General features: G+C 36.8%; 1 protein-coding gene across 1 annotated transcript in view; it reads left to right on the top strand.

The window, feature by feature from the left end:
• The window catches only part of PCLO (piccolo presynaptic cytomatrix protein), a gene marked incomplete at its 5' end in the record, with an annotated part of 328,275 nt that overhangs the window by 199,571 nt on the left and 106,257 nt on the right, over positions 1–22,447 (top strand). Inside the window, 2 exons of the mRNA XM_083859465.1 lie at positions 6,595–6,676; positions 19,161–19,286. Of these exons, the coding sequence (XP_083715591.1) occupies positions 6,595–6,676; positions 19,161–19,286 (208 nt within the window). The remainder of the gene's footprint in view (positions 1–6,594; positions 6,677–19,160; positions 19,287–22,447) is intronic.

The following is a 22,447-nucleotide window of genomic DNA, read 5'->3' as shown; positions in this document are numbered from 1 at the left end:
ACAATCAAGTGTAGGATTTATGAAGCAACAGTGTAGATTTTACAAAGTAAGTGTTAAAATGTCTTAAAATACAAGCTGTCATTTATTTTTTCCCTCCTTTCCTATCCCTAGCATATATTGAGATTTACAAACCCTAGGTTGTACTGAACCTACTCATTTCTTCTTGAGAAAAAGGGCTTTACATGATATAATTCTTATAGCAATCTATTCAAATAGATCTATGATACTATGAATCAACTTAATTGCAAGTAAAGGATGCTTTTGAGTCTTAACAGCTCTTAATATCATGGCAATAGTTTAAAAAACTGTCGCTCTGAGCACTTTAATCCTCATGAGAAATATTTATTATCCGAAGGATACAAAGTTGTATTTTACCACTACAGCTTTCTGAGGTAAAATTGAAAATTTTCCTTGAAAATCAGGATTGTCCAAAAGGATTACTGCTAACCCTGAGCTCTGTGATATGGAGGTGATTAGTAAGATACACTTAACTTCTAGGACTCCAGAGCTTTTGTCCTAGGAAACAGTTTCAAGGCAAGGTCTTAGTTACAGAGATCTGATCTTTGCTTTTTTCTCTTCTATGAGTAATTCTACACTAGGACTTGTTGAAAAATTTAATTCAAAATTTTGCAGAAATATTCTGTTCAAAATTTTGTTCAAATTTTTTTAGCTGGAAGGTTAAAGAGCCTAAAAGTTCTTGTTTTCCTGGATATTTCCAAGAATATGTATTTTTTTTTCTCCCTCAAGCTGTTGCAATATCCCCATGTTTATATGGAAATAGAGATCAGCATTAAAATCTAACCAAAGGCATTTTTTAAGGTTTTGTGAAATATGGGATGTAAATTGGAGAGTGAACATGTTCTAAATAATTCTGTCTGATGCCATGTAAAGCCTCAGCAGAAGAGAGTAAGGGATGTGTGAGGAGAAGCTTTACAACAGTTCCCTCTTCTTCTGTGTCCATCCAGGTTAGCTGCTGTCAGTCACACACCAGTACAAAATAGTATCCATGACTCTGCAGAAGGGAAAAATGTCAGATCTCACCAACTCCACATCATCTACCTAATCAAAATGTAACTCAGAGCTTGTCTTCTGTGAACATGTATTTAAGATAACTTAAATATATTTTTGGACACATCCAGATATCAAATTGCCTTGTGACAAGATGAAAAGGGCCAGAGATATTTTAATAAAAGATTCATTACTGAAACATTGCTGAGTTGTGAAATACTTAGCAATAGAAGAAAGTAAATCAGTATCAATATCTCTTTTTTTAGCATTAGTATTATATTTTCAAGGGATAAAGGCAAATAAACCATATCAAACCAAACAATGAGAGTGGTGAGGCAAAGTAACCACTCCCAAAGGGCTTTTTCAGCCCTGTGGGTAGTAAAAGGGTTACTGAATTCATTGTGCCATTGTCTGTCTCCTGTATCCACACCTCAGTCCTGCACAGGAACCTGGAGTGTCCAAGTCTAATGCACTCTAGAGACAAAAATGGCAAATCATTCTCCATCCAGAACCATCTGAACATGTCCACCTTTACCCAGAGCTTCTTTTGCTGAAAATGATTTCCTGAAATCAGTTAAGAGGGGAGTTTGCTGGTTAGCACAGGAATTGAGCCATTACAACTCCCTTAATATCCCTTACTGAGCTCAAACCAGCCACGGAAAGAATAATTTTCATCAATAGCACTAATCTGCTTGTAGTGTATCAATCCATGTTTTGAAAAACTCTTCCTGGCTTTAAATTTGCTATTTTTAGGGTCTCCTGTGTTAAAAAAAATTGAAGTGTTTTAATTACCACTACAATATGTGTATTCCAGAAGATTTTGATTCACACATGTGAAATATCAGTTTCCCTACTAGATGAAATCAGAAATTCTTGATTACATCCCACAGAGCCTGTACAACTGGAGGTAATAAATAAAGCAAAACCCTGAGCTTTTGAAGCAAGAATGCAGTGGAGTGACAACCCTGAACCTCCAGGTTTCCATGGATTTCTTATAACTTAGCAGATTAAGCTTGCATACTGTATTATAAATATTAAAATATATTTGTTTCTATAACAACTTCTGTGGTGCTATTTAGTGTTCTGGAATCACGTTAAATTGCAGTTCAGTTGAAAGTCTTAATAGCTATTTCCCAATGTATTGATTCTGCACTGCTTCCCTGAGGAGGGTAAAACCTTATCAATACATAATCTATTGTAGAATTCCCACTGATTGCTGTTGACCTCAACAGTTTGCTTAGTCACTGCCAGTTCACCAGCAACTTCTTTAAACCTCCAGTGTTTTATTATTTTCTGTGAAAATTATTTGCACATCCTTAACTAAAGTGTCTGTTACAAATGGTTTGGGAAAGAACAGTAGGAGGGGGTGCCAGGGCAGTAAAATTTCATGACAACGGCATGGACAATGAGAGTGTATTAAGAGGCAATAAGTAGTTTTTCAGTGGGGGGTTTTAAATGCTTCCAGTCATCATAGGTGAGTCTTTTTAAGCCCTAAACAAATAATAAAGTCCTAAACTCATTGTAATACCAGTATATTGCCATCAGTTCACTTAGGCAACAGTTTTCTAACCACAAAAAGAAGGCAAGGGACCTAGACATGAAACCTTTTGAATGCAATCCCCTATTTCTAAACACCTTAAAAAATTATATGCTTTTCTCTTCATTCATGGATCACAACCATTCTCTTGAAATTTAAGTCACTTGGATATTTAGAAATGATGAAAAAATGAGTCATAAGGTGAGCATTGGGGCTGAAATGAAAAAATACCATTTCTGACAGAGACATAGAAGGCTACCTGCAAATTTCTGTTCCACATTTTTTGTAGTCAATCTACATAGTTTTCCAACTAGCAAGGAGAATTTATTTTAAATTGTGGTAAACTGTTTTCTGTTAAAGACTTGGTTGGGGGGAGGGTGTAATTTTGTGATTGAGATTCTCTGGAAATATGATGAGAAATGAGACATTTCCAACTTTAGTGTAATTGTTAAAATATTTAATCTGAAGAATGGATTGTTAGCCACCCCCTCACTGTAATTCACAGAGCAATTTAGCTGGTAGTGCCTCATTTCTTAGTCACTCAGAATTGTTTTTTTCTCTGCATACCAGAATGACTTCTGGAGCAAAGGTCAATGTTGAATTTACCTAACTGCAAAATTTATTTGCAATTTATTAATGAGCAGGAACATTGTAATTGTAAAGTTTTTATTCAGTGAGTCTTTTGCGAATTATCTCCATCACTGGGGATGTATCAGCAGAAAGAACTTTCCACCTTGAGGATTTCTAGAGAACTCAACATTTGTGCTCTGCACAGAGGGAATTTAGAAGTTCAAAAGGGCAGAATTACCACAGCTGGAGAAATTTTTGATACCAGCTTGCACAGGCCTTGTGTGCTCATGCAAGTACCTGTGGTATTCAGAAATTAGGATGGATGCTGCCTACCCCACCACCTTGAGCATCCACCATCTTCTGGTGGACACCTACCTCAGGTAAAGTTTCCCTTGAAAATGGTATTTCCCACAGGACAACAACTAGCTGTAGCTACTGAGAGTAATCTTATCAGGCCTTGTCTAACATCAGTGGAAAGGGAGATGCAGCAACATTTAAAACCAGGAATGACTATGACTTTGGTGATCCAATCCAAAGACCAGTTAATATGTTATAGGTGTGCCTATGGCCTAGAATATTAAAATACAATTAATGAATTTTATTTCTTAAATATGGCACTGGGGATTTTTTTCTTCTTGATTATCCTCTTTAACTTATAATATTCCCTTTGATGAGGCTTCCATAGTGTTTGTTTATCAGATGAAGCACCTACAGACAACAGGAAATGAAATGCATTTTTAAACTCATCTTCTGTAGCAGTCTTAGAAACTCTCAGCACAATTATTTCCCATTCATTCAATTTTTGGAGGGCTTTTGAGCTGACTAATAACATGAAACACATTACCAGAGCTTACATTTCCAATGGAAAAAGATGATATGCCAATGCTGAACTACAAATCAAGTGTACTGAATGCTCTCCAAGAGGTGAGGAAGGGTCTTCATGACAGGGGCAGATGGCAGAAATCTCTGGGGTTTGTAGCAGATAAGTGAGATCAAATCAACTTTTGCCCTGTGACCTGAGTCTGGGCTTGTGGACTTTTTCTCCACTGCATGTTCTGCTCTCCTCCTGAAGCTGTGCAGTGGAAGGATGGCCCCTCTGCACCAGTTTGGATTTCCACTGTCACAGTTGTGTGGCTTCAATGGAGTCTCTCTCTGTCTTCACTGGGAAAACTGGGGGAACAGTCAGCTAGAGGGGATTGCTGGCATATATTCAGGTGAAGGAAACCAACTTTAGTGGGAATAAGAAGATTTGAACAATTGCAAACACAAAATAATTTGTGATCTACAGGTTTTCAAATATTCTAGTAAACTTTTGATGAATATGCTCACTAGTGATTAAAGCAAAACATCAAGAACAATGTAATTGTTCTAGGTATTATCTATTTACAGCAACCACTATTTTTTTATTTGTTCTGCTGCTTTCAGAAATGTAAAGGTCTGAAAGTAAGAGCCTAATGACACGTTCCATTTAAGTACCGATTTCCACCAACAATAAAAGAATAATATACTACCCTGGATGCAAATAAAATTCAATACTTTTATTCAGACCTATATGCATCACAAAGATTTATTCTTCTCATAAAATTCTGGAATTAATGAGGAAGTAATAGCCTAAAGAAGGAGACAGTCTGTATTTTCTGATGTATTTGTTAGCAGTTATGTACAATATGGCATTGAATATGCTTGGATTAATATTTATTAAAAAATAAAGAAGAAGGAGAAAATAAAATAATATAAATTGAAGTTTAAGAGCTGCAGCATTCTTCAGTTAAATTGAATTCCTCCCACCAAAATGGATCCCAGCTAAAGATCTATTCAAATGTGTTTGTCCACTTCTTGTAAACAGGAATATTTCACATTTTTTTATTTAATTCAATATAAAATTAGATGCATTCTATCAGATTTTTTACAATTTTATGTAAGCTACCTGTGACAAATGCATCACTTTTATTGTTGTATAAATCTTGCTGAGTTTCTGACGGTGTCATTAAAAACAAAACACTCTCCCTAGCCATTAATGAGTGTGGAACCCTCATAGAACTTTCTACACTCCTGGTAGTACTAGACTCTATATTCTGACAAAATCTCATGATAAATTCAAATCTCTGCCTGATCTCATGTTCTGATTTACTTTTTCTGGAGTTCTTGTCCGCTACCAAATCCATTATCTCCTTTATGTCTGGCATTTATTACACTCAATATTACTCTCACTGTGTTATGGGAGGATTTCAGTCTTCCAGATGCAACATCATTCGCTGGATAAGTAACTGAATTATCACAACAGATGTATAAACTCTTCTGCTTACTGTGGGATTGAGTTAAGCAAGTACCTCGACTTCTCTGTTTCCCTTCCCATTATTATGTGTGCTATCCATTAACTTCAAAACCCTCCAGGGCAGAACTATGTTTGAAGTGCTTGGCTCAGGAGGAGCTTAATCCCTTTAAATGCTACTTAAATATAAATAATAGTAATAAACTCTTGCCAGCAGGCTGCTGATACACTCAAGCTGCTGCATTGCCATGCTGAATAATATTGTCCCCTTGTCTCCTTGAGGCTGCTCCCTGAGGTCCCATCCTGGAGCAGGCTCAGTTATGCTCCCTCCTCTTTGCTGGGTGCATCCCCCAGGTTTGGAACTGACATGCAGAGGCAGAGAAATGATGGGTTCAGCTTTGCTACCAAAAGACCAAAACTGCAGGCAAAGGGGGGTTGTAGTAGCTGTGAGGGGAGTATTGCAACCAACCCCCTGCAGAGGCATTTTGCTGTGGGCTTGGGGTGATCATCCCTGGAAAGTGGGTCAGTCTCTGCAGCTTGGCCCCTCCTATGCCCAAGCCATGGGGCAGGTGGGATCATTCCAACAGGAAAACTGGGTCTTTAGAGTCTGTTGTAGGATGCATTGCTCTCCCCTTTGATGTGGTCTAGGATCAGCCCAGGTAAATGATGTGCATTTTCATACAGAATGCAGTCCTGTGAGTTTTAGTTTGGGTCTTTCAGATGGCTTTTGGAATTTGAAGACAAGAGGTACGTTAGTCCATGTGGTTTTGCTGAAACTAAAGCAGTAACTCATGAATAATAACTCATTAAACTAACATTTTGTTTACATATCTAAGAAAAGAATTTCATAAAAAATACACAAATAATGTTTTGTTCCTTTCTTATGTTAATAATTGCTTCAATAAAAGATTAGGTTAAAAGAAGCTACAGAAGAGAATGAGCACCTTTTAGTCACTCAGAAAAATCAGAACTAGGGCTATATTTGAAATTAATCTGGAGTTACTGAAGCAAATATTCATTACCCCACAGAAGGAATTTGCAGTCTGACAAATGTCTTCAAACTTGGGGGAGTTTTTGAATTGAGAAGTTATGATATTTCCCTGGATGAAATAAGTTTGTTTGCTTGTTCCTGTTTCCACTGTCTGAAATTATTGATGCAATTGTTGTTGGTTTATCTTTTTATGACATGCATATTTGTGTTCCTCAGATAAATGGGAAGCCCCTGCAGTACATTTTCCCACATACAAGGCTCAAACTACTGAGAGACCCAAAGGATCACACAGTTTCAGGTAAAAACCCCTCTACCAGACATGATAATTAATTTGATTAGCATGAATTATACAAAGGATTGCCAGTATTAAAAATAGTTCCTTTGTCTATGCAGCAGGAAATTCAGTGGTCATTTTAAATCTTGCTCATTGGCTATAACAGAAAGCAGCAGTGCATAAAAAAGGTCATGACATCTGTTCAAGATACATAAGCTATACAGACATTAAAAACAGAGAAAAATCTGTTGTGTTATCCATATGAACAGTCTGTTTTGCTGTTGCTTTTTATGTAACTATGTTCTCTCCATGAGTCCTTGTAAAATAAGCTTGTGTAGGTGTTCAACATGTAGAACTGAGAATTTTCTTCTGTTCTGGAACTCTCACTCCCCCCATAGAGGGGGTTAGCAAAACAATCAGATCCCATTTTTCTGTGAAATCTTCACATGGAGACATTTATCACAGGACTTCGGATTTATTCTCTTTTTCTTTAACACTGACACAAATGTTCATGTAAGTCAGAGTCTGCTTGCCAAGGAGATGAAAGTGGCAGAGGTGATATTCATTCACCTCCCAGGCTGAGAGCTGGAACACAGTGTGATATTTTCACATGTCAAACTGTAAAAATCTGCCAGTTACAGGACCCGACACAGGTAAGGTCTGTCTCCCTGAGCTTCTGGAATTGCACCCCTTTCTCACATCTAATACTGATATGCAACCCAAAGTTATTTCAATACACTGTTTTTGTTCTTTCAGAGGTAGATGCTTTAGCAGTTTTGTCGTGAAACCATGAGACTTTCTTTTAACTTGCTTAAAAAATTCTGATAGTGTGTGTCAAACTCTGTTTCTGCACAGAAGTAATTACTGACTGCCAACCCTGGTGTTCCCTCGAGCATTAAGTAGAAAGTGGCATGAACCTACTTGAATTGCTAAATATTGTTTTCACAGGGTTTCTGGCAGTAGAGTCCTGATAATTTCCATGCTCGGTACCCACCTCATATTTAGGGTGTTAAATGAATGTTCTGTGTGCATTATGAGGTATTTTCTTGTTAGTCAACGTAACACCCACCAATGATTTCAGGCTGAAGAAAGACCCTCCACCCACACAGCCCAGTCTGAAAAGAGCTGCCAGCTCTGCTGTGTGTCAGCCTGTGCTGCTCCAGGCCCTTCCAGCCCACAGGAACTCCTTGGCATCCTTGTAGGGATCTTTGCCCTGCGGGCTGATGAGTAATGCTGTGAATCCAAGCTGCTCTCTTATTCAAAAATAAGAGGAATTACAACCACACAACTGTAAAGCTCGTGATTTAGTGTTGCTGAGGCCTGCTCTCCTGTGTGAAATTACTTACCCTTATGCAGTGGGAAATGCTTATTCCAAATTCTCAACTAACTCTCATTCTGGCAATCACAGCAACACACTGTGCCTCAGGGAAAACACGTTGTGAGCAGTGCTAGGCAAACCCAAGGTGTAGCTATTGACATCTCATTTACTAATGCCCTTCACAAATGAGGTCATATAGGATCAAAAATTTACTCAGGGTCCTGCTAAGGTTATACAGCCCACACTGGGATTGCTCACCACTATAGCTATATAATATTGTGCTTAAATTCTAATTGGAGAAAGCAAGCAAGCTGCAGTAATACTTTTGTGTTTTAGTCCAGATACATGCTTGGAGACTTGCACAGATATGTTTCTGTATGATGCATACATAGATTTCCCTAAAATGTTTAAAGGCCTAAATGCAAATCATACAGAAAAGAGACAAAGGTAGAATAGGGTGGCCCTGAAAAAGGAGAATTAGTTGTAGTTTTCACTCTTTATGGATCTTTGGAGTACCATAACTCCATGATTATGCACCTCCCTTCCTCCCCTTCTCTCAAGTGTCTGAATGATTTAAGCACATGAAAACTATCCTCAAATGTGCAGTATGTTATGCTTAGCCTTTAGCTTTCCAAATGACCTCTAACAGAGACAGGCCCATAGTTTAAAAAAAATATTAAAATTTTATTAAACATTATCTGCAAGCTAATAGTAAACATCTGTGTTTATTAACCAGACAATGACTATTAACCAGAGGAAGACATAGAAGTCTATTAGGCAGCAAAAGCTACTTAAAATATTAGTAAATTTAAAAATGTATACTTTTATACCATCAGTTATTTTACAACAATAGTTTTGGATATTCATCTAGATTTCATGTCTGATTGCTTCCTCGGCTGGTTTCTTTGTCTTTCTTTGTTTTTATTTGTTTTCTTTGTCTCTTTTTGCTCTTGCTTTCTCCCTGCTCTTCTTCCTTATCAAAAGTATTAAAAGAGGTGTTGACTCATTCTGTCTGCATTTACACTTGTTGCATAAACACAGGGAATGTGTATGTTGGAAACCACAATCCTCAGTACAGCTGAAATGGGGAGTCAGATCTTTCCAAGAGAACAGTCACTGTTGAAACCACCCTTTCGGTAGCATCTTCAGCTGAAGTTTTGTGTTGTTAGATTCTTACAAGCCAGTTGGCCTGTGGTCTTGGGTGACCCCAACAACATGGGCACCATCCATTGTCTCCAGTTTCCTCACAGTATGTACAAAACATCCTCTGTCTTGGCTATGCACAAAAACCTCTCCCTTGTGATCATTTCTGCACATGCAAGAGCAGTTTATACTTATGTTTTAAATGATCTTTGTGCAGTTTGGTCAGTTCTGAAGCAGGAGTTGCCTGGGGAAATGTCTGAGACTGACAGATTCTCCTCAGGGGATTCATGAGCACACCTTCAATGTACAATTAGTGTATCTTAACTGGAGTGTGCACAGCAGGAGTTTCATAGGGAAATGTCCTAAACTGTACAAAATTCCCACTTGGAGAATTCCTATAACTGTTGACCAGCTGCTTTACTGGGAAACTGGCCAGTGCTTCAGCCCATTATCTCATCTCACTGGAGTTCTTGGGCCAACCTGGGCATTGATGAGTCAGTGTGCTGGGTCAGCCCAGATAACCAACTCTACCACAGCAGCTGTAACTGTAGGACAAGATTTCACCCTAATATCACCATTATAACTTGAATTGCACAGGTCTCATCATAATCTTACCATAGTAGCAGTCACTGCCTGATTATAAATCCAAAGAGTGTCACTTTCTGAATATCAATAATAAGACTAGTCCCAAATATTTTAGAATTCAGGCTTTTTCACTGCATATTATGTGCACATCTATTTGGTTTATTTGCTTTCTTGATTAATGAAAACTGACTCTGAGGTACCGATGCCTTTGATGCCCTCTGATGCCTCTTACATAATGTGGCATAATTTTACAACAGAGAAGCATATAATGTGAATTTGGCATGTGGATGAAGTGTTTGACGACTGAGGAACTGAGCCAAAATTGTGATGGCAAAAGAACAGTAGTGCTGAATGAAAAATAAATGTATACTTTGCTCACTGGCCACTCTCTTGAAGCATCTTGTTTTTTATTATATGCCATAATCTAGAGCACACAGATCTACTTTTCAGATATGCAGTGTCCCCACCTCAGACAATGCTGAGAGGTGTGAAGGAATTTCCAAGAGTTTACTCTGCAAAGACTGATTAATATTTTGCAGTTAAGGACAAAAAAACCCCCCACAAATGTGGAATTGGCATCATGATTATGCTAAGGTGCCAAAGCAATGACAGCAGTGATCAGTGAATGATAATACAGCAGTGTTTAATGCTCCAGAAACTCACTGTTTGTTTTCACTGAGAGTCCCTTGTTCCTTTTTGATCCTTTAGCAGAGCAGCATAAATGTTGTTTTATACTGCCAGAATTCTATCTTCCAATTTTTTTATCATACCATCATTATATTTGAAAAAGTGAATTAAGGACATGGCTACTGAAAGCACAGGCAATACCTTTGGAAATGTTGCAAAGATAATTTACATTGTGTTCTTCCTGATTAGAAAGCTGTTTAGGCACACTCGGGGGGAAAATCCAACAAGGCAGACACATCTCAGTAGGTCTCTAAGTACAATGAGTGCAATGAGTCAAAGGTAATTTTTACTCCTTTACCTCACATAGGCTGAGTCAGAAGTAATTCTTCCCTTTTAAAAAGAGGGATGTTCTGTGTTTCCAGGAAAAAAAAAAAAAAAAAAAGTACCTTGGAGTAGCCAGACTCTCTGTTTCGGGGAACATCCTCTTCAATTCTGGGGAGAAAAAAAAAAGGCAGAGAAATGATTCAGAAAAATCTGCAAACTTTGTAGTGGAGCAAAGTGAATTAGATGGTGGGCAGAAGACTGCATCCCTAATCTCCACCTTAGCAGTGATGTCAGTGAAACTGCAAGTAGAATTACAAGGTAGCTGTAATGCTTTACACATGTCAGGCGTGCCTCAGTCTCCGTAAGGATTGCTAATTCCTGCAAACAACACTGCACTTCTGCAGTGTTCCAGCTCATGCAGTGCTTATCCAGATGGAGAAGGGAATTCAGAGTTTTCCTATATCAAGACCTCACTGCTATAGTCAGTCTCTAAATAAACAACCCTATGTATTTAGCATTCTTTAACCTGCAAGTTCGGCAAAATTAGTTCTTACAGAAAAATACTGAAGTGCAATAAATATGTGATTAGTAATCAATTAAAAACATGTCAAATATGGTCATAGTCTATGTTCAATGTGGGAAGTCAAAGTGAGAGCTACAACCTACCTCCTGTCCTCATACTCTTAGAGGATTACTTATCCTACTTCTTTCATTTACTGTTGTGAAGAACTAAGATAATACTTTGCACACACAAAAAGCAACACTCTCGTCTAACCTACTGTTGTCATTGGGGAAGGTCTTAATCCCTAATTAATGGCCACCATTCCCTCAAACACTCTTTATCAGAGACATGGCACAGAAGGTAAAACCCATAAACAGAAAGGGACTGAACTGTTACAGTCAGGCTACATCAGACATTTTCTTGGGAAGTCACATGGTAGTAAAAGAGGACAGGACTGGAAATAAAAGGAAAGAGGGATGTCTGGTTTTGTCTTAGTATCAATTTTAAAAAGAACTCAGTACCATTAAACTTTTATAGATAAAAGCAAACAAACAAATTCTTCTCTGTGTTAGAAAAACTATAGAAGTACTGACCATCTATTCCATATTTATGTCTCTTGTCTCCAAATTATTTTAATTTGAAAAGCCCTAGTGTGTGTATTTAAAATACTTTCCATGAAATCTTTTTGGCAGCTCAGTTGTTTATGCATTTTTCAATATATGAACACTGTTGAGGATCTTGAGTGGAGGTAATTGAGAGGGCAATGTGTCTGCTAGCTATAAAGGTTCCAATTGCTTCCACAGCTGTCATGCAGAAAAGGCTGCATAAATAGATCACTGAAACACTGAATGTTACAGTTCAGTCAAGCCCCCAGATTTCCATGAAGGTTCAGCTGTCAGTCAGTGGCATCCATTCAGCCATTGGTGTCTATCAGTAAACACAGATGAAACTCAGTACCTACAAGGGATTTTATAGATTAAAAGCTGCACTCTACCATAGAGGGCACCATAGATTCTGATGTGACAGCTCATCCAAAAAGAAGAGACCTTTATCTTGTTTTCGAGTAGATGTGATAAATGCTTCAAGAAGCTAATTCATAAAACACTTTATGATCCTTCAGGATGATAACCAGTGTGCAGATCAGCATGAAGCAGATTTGCAGCTGATATAAATCAATGCTGTAATATTAAAACAACTGCAATATATCTGAATTTCATCGCCTCATGAGGTGACTTTGTGTGTATTTTATGCTTTAATTGGCAATGGCCAAGAAGTGTAATAGCTGAGTAGATATAGTCGTGTTTCTAGGAAACAACTTCATTTAAGCTAATTTTGTTAGAAGCACCAAAACAATTCTCCTGAAGATGCTCTTGAAAATGTTGTACTTATATAGACAACCAACCTCTGATATGGATCATCACGTTATGAGTTCCAGAGGATTGCATAAGAATAACAATGCAAATGAATTTTAGGCTGGATTTTATTATACACATTATTTTTCCTGTTATTTTTAAGTTCCTGAGTTAACTTTTTTTTTTTTTGCTTTGTCATGTTTCCTTTCTATCTGTTCTGCAGACTTTAGAGATTGCTTTATCACAACTACAATGTCTGAATAAATAGCTTGCATTTCTTCATGGTACTTTTTAACTCTGACCTCTCCAAGAGAAGTCATTGATGTTTTTATTGTGTTTGAGCCTTCTGTGCCATACAGCCAATGGAACAGAGTGTAAAATTGTTTTGGCAGATAAGGGCCTACCAGCACCCTGGCATATGTCTGGTCTAGATAAGGCTGGAGGAGAAATGAGGAGATAATGTCTAGTAAATGAACACAGGAGGAAGATATGTTCTGTCTCCATTCACAGCCAAATAGTGTTGAAAAACTTCATATTGTTTGATTTGGTGGATATTTTCTCACTGCTATAACATGGTACGTTGACACATTACAAAGTCTTTCATGCCTAATGTCTCATTTGCATGCTTTCTTTTCATGCATTTGCTACCATTGGACCTTCACCAAAAAAAGATCACCCTGATGCTTCCTTACCATAATTCACCATTATGGTTTTGTTCTGGTTTGGGGGATTTTTTTATATTATTAGAAAGTGATGAAAAACATATTTGGACAATTCTGTCCAGCATTGGCTCCGGGATCTGAAACACAACGTTTAATCTCTATTTTGAGTTTTAAGTATATCTTCCATTTCAACCTACTCAGAGATAGGTGTTATAGCCCTGCAATTTGAAGTTTAAGGCCATTTCAGTTTTTCCCATTTTACTTCTGTATAGTTTCACTTCAAAGCACACAATATCCGAAGGTGTTAAAATGACTATGGGTTTACCGAAATAGAGAGTTTCAGCTACCATCTTGAAGGGTACACTTTAAAGCTCTTAGAAATCAAAATCAATAGTACTTTTTTAAATACCATTCTTAAAGTTCAATCACTTAAAAGCCTATTAAAAATTCATATAGCTCTATTTCTCACTGTGACAAAAGTCAGATTGCTGCTGACACTCAGAGTTTCTTATGCCAACTCGCACAAACATGTGTGATTACTGAAAATCTGTTGTACATTCTAATTGCTTCTTTACTTTCCTTGCTCATATAATTAGACAGACAAATGGTTTCATACTTTCAAAAATTAGCCCAGAGGAAATATTTGCTTGAGTTAACACATGAACAATGTTTGCACAGAGCTTCTGGGTCATGTGCCAGCATTTTCTTGCATGTGTTGAAGTTGTTGCTACTGCACAGGACCTATATGATGATTAAACATAATCAGTCCTTGCATTTGCTGCTGGAATGCCATCTACTTTCATGAGAGAAAACATCTGTGGAAAATTATTTTTCACTTTTATGTAAAATCAGGACCATCAACACCAGCAAAACCCTGCTGGGCCTTTAGTTGTTCAGTGGGTTTTTTTTTGTTTGTTTGTTTGTTTTTTTTAACCTTTAACTTATGTGAAGGGTTATCAGCATTCGTTTGAAAAGGCAAATCTAATAATTGCTTGGATGCTGAAATGGTTCCAGGAAATCTAGGCTGTTTATACTCTAATGGCTATAATGGAGCTGCTCAGCAAAGCAGTAAAAAGATGGTAGGATTTCGTGATCTTCCCTGTGACCTGAGAGCAGCAGCAACAGATTGGCAACAGTCTGATCTTTATTATCTCCATAAGGGACAAAGAAGACTAAATTGTAATTGCAGAGCTCAGGTTATAGTCAGCATATTCCAGAAAAGTAAATTACAGTCTTTCTGCCGTGTTGCTACTGTGACACAATGAAATATACAAGGAGATAGAATTTCATAGTGCCTGAGACACAGTGAGCTAGAGAAATTCAGAATAAATATATCTAAAGGGACAGAAAGAGCCTCATGGTGAAAATAAGGAAAAAAAAGTGATGAATTTTAAAAATGCATTTGCAGTAATGCTTACCAGGTCATCAGGGACAGAATTTATTCGTGTCAGGTTGTTGGTTACTGATCATATATGTGTGTGTGTGTGTGTGTGTGTGTGTGTGTGTGTGTACATGTAAGGAAACAGTTTATGGTGGTGTCTGGAAGGATATGAAATGACAAGTGAAATGTCCTTTTGAAAGTCACAGAGTTGGTTAATTCCCAAAAAACAAAAAAGGCCATTAAATATTTTTCCTCCAAATATAGATTTCTCACAATAATAGCTCTGTAATTATTAAGCACTTCAAGTCTTTGCTAGCCTAGAATGGAATGGAATGGAACGCAATGCAATACAAAACACAGTATTTCAGTCAGAAGGTACCTACAAAAACCTTACAGTGTAGCTACTGACCAATTCAGGGTGAAAGAAAAATAAAACTGTTACAGTAAAAAAAGTTGAGGGCATTGTTCAAAAGCCTCTTAAACCCTGACAGACATGGAGCATTGGCCACCTCTCACAGAAGCCTGTTTCAGTCTTTAACCTCCTTCTCAGTCCAAACTTCTCCTGGTACAGCTTTGAACTATTCCAACAAAGTCTGTTACTGGATACCAGGGAGAAGAGCTCAGCACTTCCCTCTCCATTCCCCCTTCTCAGGAAGCTGTAGAGAGCATGAGGTTGTCTTTCACAGCCTTTTCTTCAAACTTTACATGCCTAAAGCCCTTAGACTCTCCTCACAGAACATTCCTTCCAGCTCTTTCACCAGCCTTGTTGCCCTCCTTCAGACACATTCAAGGACCTTGACAATCCTTCTCAAATCGTGGGCCCCAGACCTCTGCATGGTACTCAAGGTGAGGCTGAACCATGGCTGGACACAGTGGGACAATCAACTCTTTTGACTGTCTGGTGATGTTGTTTGATGCCACCCACGACTGGTTTGTCCCCTTGGCTGACTCTGCTGACTCACAAAGCTGCTGCTGAGCAGCACCCTGGATCCCTCTCTGATTTACAGCCACTTTCACTTGCTCCCAGTGTCATAGGTCCAGGATCTGGCATTTCCACCTCTTGAAGTTCATCCCATTAATCATGGCCCAAAGCTCCAATCTGTCTAGATTACTCTGAAAGGCCTCTTGTTCATCAAGGCAGTCAACATCACCTCCCATTTTTTGTCATGAACCAGTGTGCTAATGGTGCATTCAGCTCCTGCATCCAGACTTTTGACACACATATTGAACAAATCTGGACCTAGAATTGATCTCTGAGGGGCACTGCTGGTGTCCAGTCCCCATCCACATTGTCATTCCATTCACTACAGTCTTTTAAAGCTCTGCCCTTCAGCCACTTCTTCACCAAGAACAATGTGAACCCACTCATCCCACAGCTGGACAGCTCATCCATAAAGATGCTGTGAGAGCCAGCATCAAAAGGCATAGTAAAATCCAGAACTACATCCAGCACCTTCCCATCATCCACTGGGCAGGTAACCTAAAGCTTCAAACTCTGATTGTTCATAAGTTCAGCTATAAAAATCAGTGGTTTACAGGCCAGCTGTAGTGATTTAGTATCGGTTTTTTGTTTATTTGTTTATCAAAGTATAAAACTTATTTAGTTGTATGCTCAGCCTTGTCAAAGTTTAGTATTATATATTTTATTATATATTTCATTATATATTTTGGTTTGGGTAGGGTAGGGTTTTGGCATGGTTTTTTTAGCTTAGCATGCTCCATCTGAAAGCTTTAGTAAAGATTAGATGGGAGAGTAGGATCACAGCCTTGGGAGATCAGTAAATTTTAATTAATTACCAGTCTTCTTGCTTTGAAGCATCATAAAAAGGATTGGATTTCTAGGTATAAATGTCCCTCTGAAGAGATGTTTTCCTGAAGATATTTTCCATGGAAATCAATGCTTGTAACTCAGAAGGGTGCCTTCTGTTATTCAAATCACAGTGATTTGCTTTCTGATGGTTTACTGGTTTTGTGTCTTCTAAAGAAAACAGAAGTTCATTAATCTCAAAATCTAAATGAGAAAGATGAATGTATGGTTATATCAAAATAGCCCGAGAGATGGAAATTAAGACTCAAGATTAAAAAAAAATAAAAAAAAAAACCAAAAAGAGAAAAAAGATCTGAGAAAGCATATGATGGATATTTTTAAACTATCTCCATTCAAGGTTATCGACTGAGCAATGTCATTTCAGACAGAAGTAGTAAGCTCAATATTTTCAATAGATAAAATATAAATAGGCTTGAAATCCCATCTTTACATGAGAAAATACAGCAAGACCCAAGCAATATTCCTTTGTCAGCCATAACAGAGCACTTAGAGCTCATTGGATGAAAAGTAGCTCATTCATTCTGAGTACCAGGAATGAAGGTTTTTAATTAACCTTAATTTAAATTTAAATTGGAATTTAAATATTTTTCTCGTAGTGTTTTTGCAACAAACACACACTCACCAAACTCTCGTGATTATCCCTTATCAAGCATACCTCTACTTTATACATAATGTCAGTCATACATTTGACTCTAAAACCTGCAAACATAAAACTACAAGCCTTTTCAAAGTGTCCAGGAATAAAAAAAAATCATCATATATTAGTATGGAAAGTACTTTCTTCAATTAGCAGTAATATGGACAAAACCCTCCAAAACCTAAGCAAATATATCAGCCAAGATTTTCAGTTCCCTGGTGTGGGTATCCATGTGAATGCCTCTGAAATCAAGTGTACACTCATTTATATGATAAACTACTTCTCTGCCATTCTGTCACAAATAAGCTATGAGAGGTAGAAATACTGTGTATCATGATAAAATCCTGATTCCAAGGAGCTCCTGCCCTCTGTGATGAAAAGCAGCCAGTCCTATAGATATATTGAAAATTCCATGTGATGACTGTGTGAATTAAGATACTGTGTCCTTGTGTGTGTTGTATACAATGAATAGCTGAATAGCAAATCTTGGATTTGCTGAATTTAATAGTTCCCAGTTGTGAGCTTCAGATCTATAAACATATTAATGACTCTTTCCATACTGTTTGATCAGAAGTTCTCTGTGCAGAGCAGCTCACATGAATTTCTAAGTCCTCAGGATGGACTTGTGTTTAAATATTTTTGTAGGTGTATGCATTCACTTTTTGCAATAAGCTACTTATTTTTAAAAAAATGTCTAATTTTTTTAAAGAACATTTATACTCATCCTTAGAATGGTGGTTGTGCTTTCCCTACCAACTTAGGAAAAATAAACATTACCTACCAGTGCAAAATTTCAAATTTGCACTGAAATAAGGTAATTAACTTTAAATATTAATGTAGTTTGTTTCAATTAAACTAAAAAATCACTCTCCTAAAAAAAATACTTGTAAAATGTCTAATTATGAGTAAAATTGTGTCAAAAGCATATGGATTTTGCTAAACTGGGATAGAAAACCTAGTGGAAACTTTTTTTGGTGAGAAATGCAATGTGGCAATCCTTGCACTGGAACAAACTCAGGACTGACTTACAAAACACTTAATAGCATTATGAGGAAAAGCCTTAATCTAAAAAGATAAAGCTTTGCAAAGAGATGATGTGGTGACCTTTCTACAGTTGGTTAGACTAATCACTCAGCAGGTTTGACTTATGAAATTAATAAATTGAAAAATAATTATTTACTCATTATGTTTTTATTTATGTCATTATTTACCTAATAAAGATGGGTAAATAAGCCTTCTAATTCCCAAAGCATGAATCATCACATATGGAACTTTCTTCAAAGAAGAAACTGTTTAACAAGTAAAGGAAGTTTTGTTGGTTTTGTTTATTTTTAAAGCAAAATAACATGAAAAATTGGCAATGTATAAGTTTGTCTTATTACTTTATATTTTAAGCTTTCGTTTTCACTCTCATTATTTTGTTCATAAGGGAGGTTAGTTATCTGCTTCTCTCCAGCTAAAATAATGAGTGATGAATATGTTTTTATCTCTGTACGTTTTAAAAAGCAAGAAAATATGTGATTTAATGATGCTTTACACTGACTTTTTGTATGCTTTTCCCACTGTTGATTTACACATCCTTTGATGTTAAAGATGTCAATTAAAAGAAAATATTTGAGAAAAATAATAGCATCTGCCAAATATAGGTTCATGTAAATGTACATGCTTTGCTGCTCAAAAGAGCAAGCTAAAGGATCTCTGTCAATGTCTTAATGTGTCTTACATAATTATGTGATTTTAAAGCCCAGATATTATAATTTCTCAGCTAAATTGGATACATGCTGTAGGCATATGATAAAGCCGTCCTTTGAATCCCCACTTCACGTGAATTTCTAGCAATTTAATTGAATTTATTATTACTGTAAATAGATTGTCAGAAGATGACAGGATTAGCTTCAATGTAATTTTTAGTGACTCGATTGTTTGTGTTATGTCAGTCATGCAGTAGCTGCTCAAGTAGATCTTCCCAAAGTTAAGCCTTTAGAAGAGCATCAGATGTGACTGCAGTTAACCCTGATCTTCCAACCACAGACAGAAGTTATTTGGGACATTTTCAGTAACCTCTGATGACTTGTTCTCTTCCTTTCTTTCCAGCGAATTATTCATTGCTTCATTTCTGTTCAAAGGTTTCTCTTTCTTTTGATCACAGGCAACGGACTGGGAATCCGAGTTGTAGGTGGGAAAGAAATTCCAGGAAGCAGTGGGGAAATTGGAGCTTACATTGCCAAGATCTTGCCTGGGGGCAATGCAGAGCAGACAGGGAAGCTTATAGAAGGTAAGAAAAATGCATTATTAAAAAATGGAGCCATGGTACTGTTAAGAGTTTGTTAGAATTATTTATAACACACATTTGCTCTTGCACAACAGATGCAATCTTGTACAAGGAATGAAAGCTAAACCTCCAAGATGCTTAAAGCAGAAAAGGCCTGATAGAAAGTGATTTTAGGACTTCTATGGCCAGAAAGTTGCCATGATTAGTATTATGGCACGTCTTCAGTAATATGTGCCAACATGCTGTCTGCGTGGTCACATATCATCAGCATATATCATGGACATGTTTTTTGAAGATCTTTAACCTGTCTTGATCATCTAAATATTCATGTTTGAAATTACTTGCATTTCTTAGTTACACGGGTAAAATAGATCCAGTTGTCTCCCAGATACATGCACTATTTTTTTTTCTTAGTTCCCTAAAGTCATATGTAATGATAGTTTTCCAATTTAAGATAACCATCCAACCTACCTCAACAAGTAACAGAGGAAAAGAGACATCACAGAAAAGCAGTTATTTCATCTAACTTAGACCTCTGTTTGAAGAATTGAAAGTGTCTTCCTTCTTTCATTGGCCTTAAGAGTGCATTAAACTTCACATCATCCTTTAGGCTACCAAGGCTAGGTAGAATGAATTTGACTTCATTATCAATACATTCTCTAAGATTATTGCAATGTAATCATTCTGTCTAATAATTTATTTCTGTGATTACATGAATACCACCTTCTTTTTATAACTTCCTCTTTTTATAGCTATTTTCTAGTTCACTTTTACATATCTGTATGCATCTGAAGTGTCAGTCTATCCATGGACAAAAACAGAGTACATTTGTTTCTAATTCATTCCACTTTCTTTTTTTTTTTTTTTTTTTTTTTTTCTTAAATGAATAGTTCTTCCAGGCAGAATTCAATTCACATAAGTTTTCTGAATGGTAAACAAGCAAACAAAAATTGTGATTAAATCAAAAGCACTTTGCAGGCAGAAAAACTGAGTAAATTGATTAAAAAATGTTTCTACAAAGATTAGTTTGATTATTCTGTGGGTGTTGCAAAACAGTGTGACCTGCATTCACTCCACAGCTTTTTACATCCTTGATGTTTTCTTTGCCAATATTTTAATGATATATAACAACAACAAAAAAGGCACACAAACCCCAATGTCAATGAAATTAAACAGAAAATTAAAAAGAAATATATTTATTTTTGGCCTATAGAGTTGATTCTGATATTTGTTTTTCATGGTTAGTATCTCACTCATCAAATGCTAGAATGGTGTTATTTTCTGTGCATGAATGATGAAAGAATTGACCTTAATTTAGTGTGTTTTGAAGCAAGTATTTGTTTTGGCTCCCTCCATACAAATAAATAGGCCTTTCATAACTGTGCTAGATCACGCATGCATTGTTTCGGTACGAAGCAAGTAAAGAGGAAAATGTGGTTATTCAACATTTCCCCAGGACTGGACATTTCAAGAAAGAGAATGAGCAGTTACAGATTGGAAATATCTGTGGTCTTTTGCTTTATTTTGCTAGGAATTTGTTCTGGAAATTGAAGTTTAAAACAGTTCCTTACTCACCATATAGGTTCATTTCAGCAGTGATCAAGAACATCTTGGATTTACAGTAACTAAAGGAAAAATCTGACACAGAAATTTTGAAGGTTTATTCCTGTTTTAGAGGAAAATGAATATGACAGTAAAATATTTATTCTTTTGTTTCATTCTCCCATCATATGTTCAGTCATATCTCTGATCCAACCTTTTTAAAAGTATCCCAGACTTGGATAAGTTGGCATAAATCAACTCCATCAGAATCCCTATATTTCAACTGTAAATTTTTTCCATACAGTGTGTCAGAATATGTTTCTATATTGATATGTTAAATGTTCTCTCAGAGAGAAAAAGTGCTTCTTCCAGAACACACTTTGACTGGCATACAAGACAAACATTTCCTCTCACTGTCATTTACCTTTAGGTCTTGGCTTTTTATCTAGTTTAATTTTTATGTTATTTTAGATGGGTATCAGAGATCAACAAAGAATATTTTCTACTTCACTGCACGTTGTGGTTGGCTTAATGGAAATATGGCTAGTGCCCATTTAACCTCTACTCTTCAGAAGTGCTAAGATCCACTGAGGTCTTCAATCATTCTCATATTGATCTGTGTAAATCCCACCAGACTGCTAATCTTACCAACATGGCAGATACTATCTCAGAAAATAGAGGCTGGTCTGCTTTCCTTTTTAAGTTATTTGCTGTCTCTTACACCACAGAGAGAAAACATAAAGAAAACTTTATATGTTACTATCTCTAAATGCAATTACTTTTTTTTTTTTCTTTTTCTTTTTTTTTTCAGTAATCATGAGTCACTTTTCCTGATGAAATGCTGTATGACTATAAATTAGAGTATAAACCAGGTCATCGAGTAAACTTACACTAATGTCATTACAAGTTAATATCTTGACTCATTAGCCTTTCTAAGAACATGAATCACTGTGAAAAATCCCATCAACTTAATTAATTCCTCTAATTCTAAAAACACTGGGTCAGGGCTGAAAATCCTACCAATAGCATGAGAAACAAGGATGGATTTATTGTGGTTATGAAGGAAGACAAACTCCTACCTGCTCTCTGTATGACTGCATATAAAGAAATGGCACAGAGATAGCACTCCTATCCTTAGGGAATAACATAAAATTTTAGCCTATTTAAAAAGCTTTGGAGGCGTCTTAGTGCTGAAAAATTTATTTATAGTTCTGACTGGCAAATACCAGTCTTCTCGGTTCTCTCACCTTGAATTGCTTTCAAATGTCAAAAATATCTCTGATTCATCACTCATTGGCGTAACAAAAACTGGAGGTGGAAGGCTCATTCCACCAAGCTCATCAAGTGCAAGGACTGTGTCAATTTGATAGATGTGTCTGTGCTCCCCCTCGTGCTGACAGAAACAGTTCAGTTATATTCCACCTGGTGGATCTACCGAGTGAGTGACATTTTTCAGAAACAGAGGAACGTAGTATAAAGACCAGAAATAAAATGTTTATGTGTGTTACCTACTCTTACAAATCTGCTGGATGCCCTCAGTATTCCAGTTTTCTTATTGGACTGTTTCAATAGGCTGAGTAGGGAGCCTGGGAACTGAACAACAAAACTTGAGAGCAAGTTTT

The sequence above is a fragment of the Zosterops lateralis genome (assembly GCF_965231275.1).
Source record: "Zosterops lateralis genome assembly, chromosome: 4".
Taxonomy (NCBI): domain Eukaryota; kingdom Metazoa; phylum Chordata; class Aves; order Passeriformes; family Zosteropidae; genus Zosterops; species Zosterops lateralis.
Note: the sequence above shows the minus strand (reverse complement) of the source record. Positions and strands in the feature narration are given on the sequence as shown.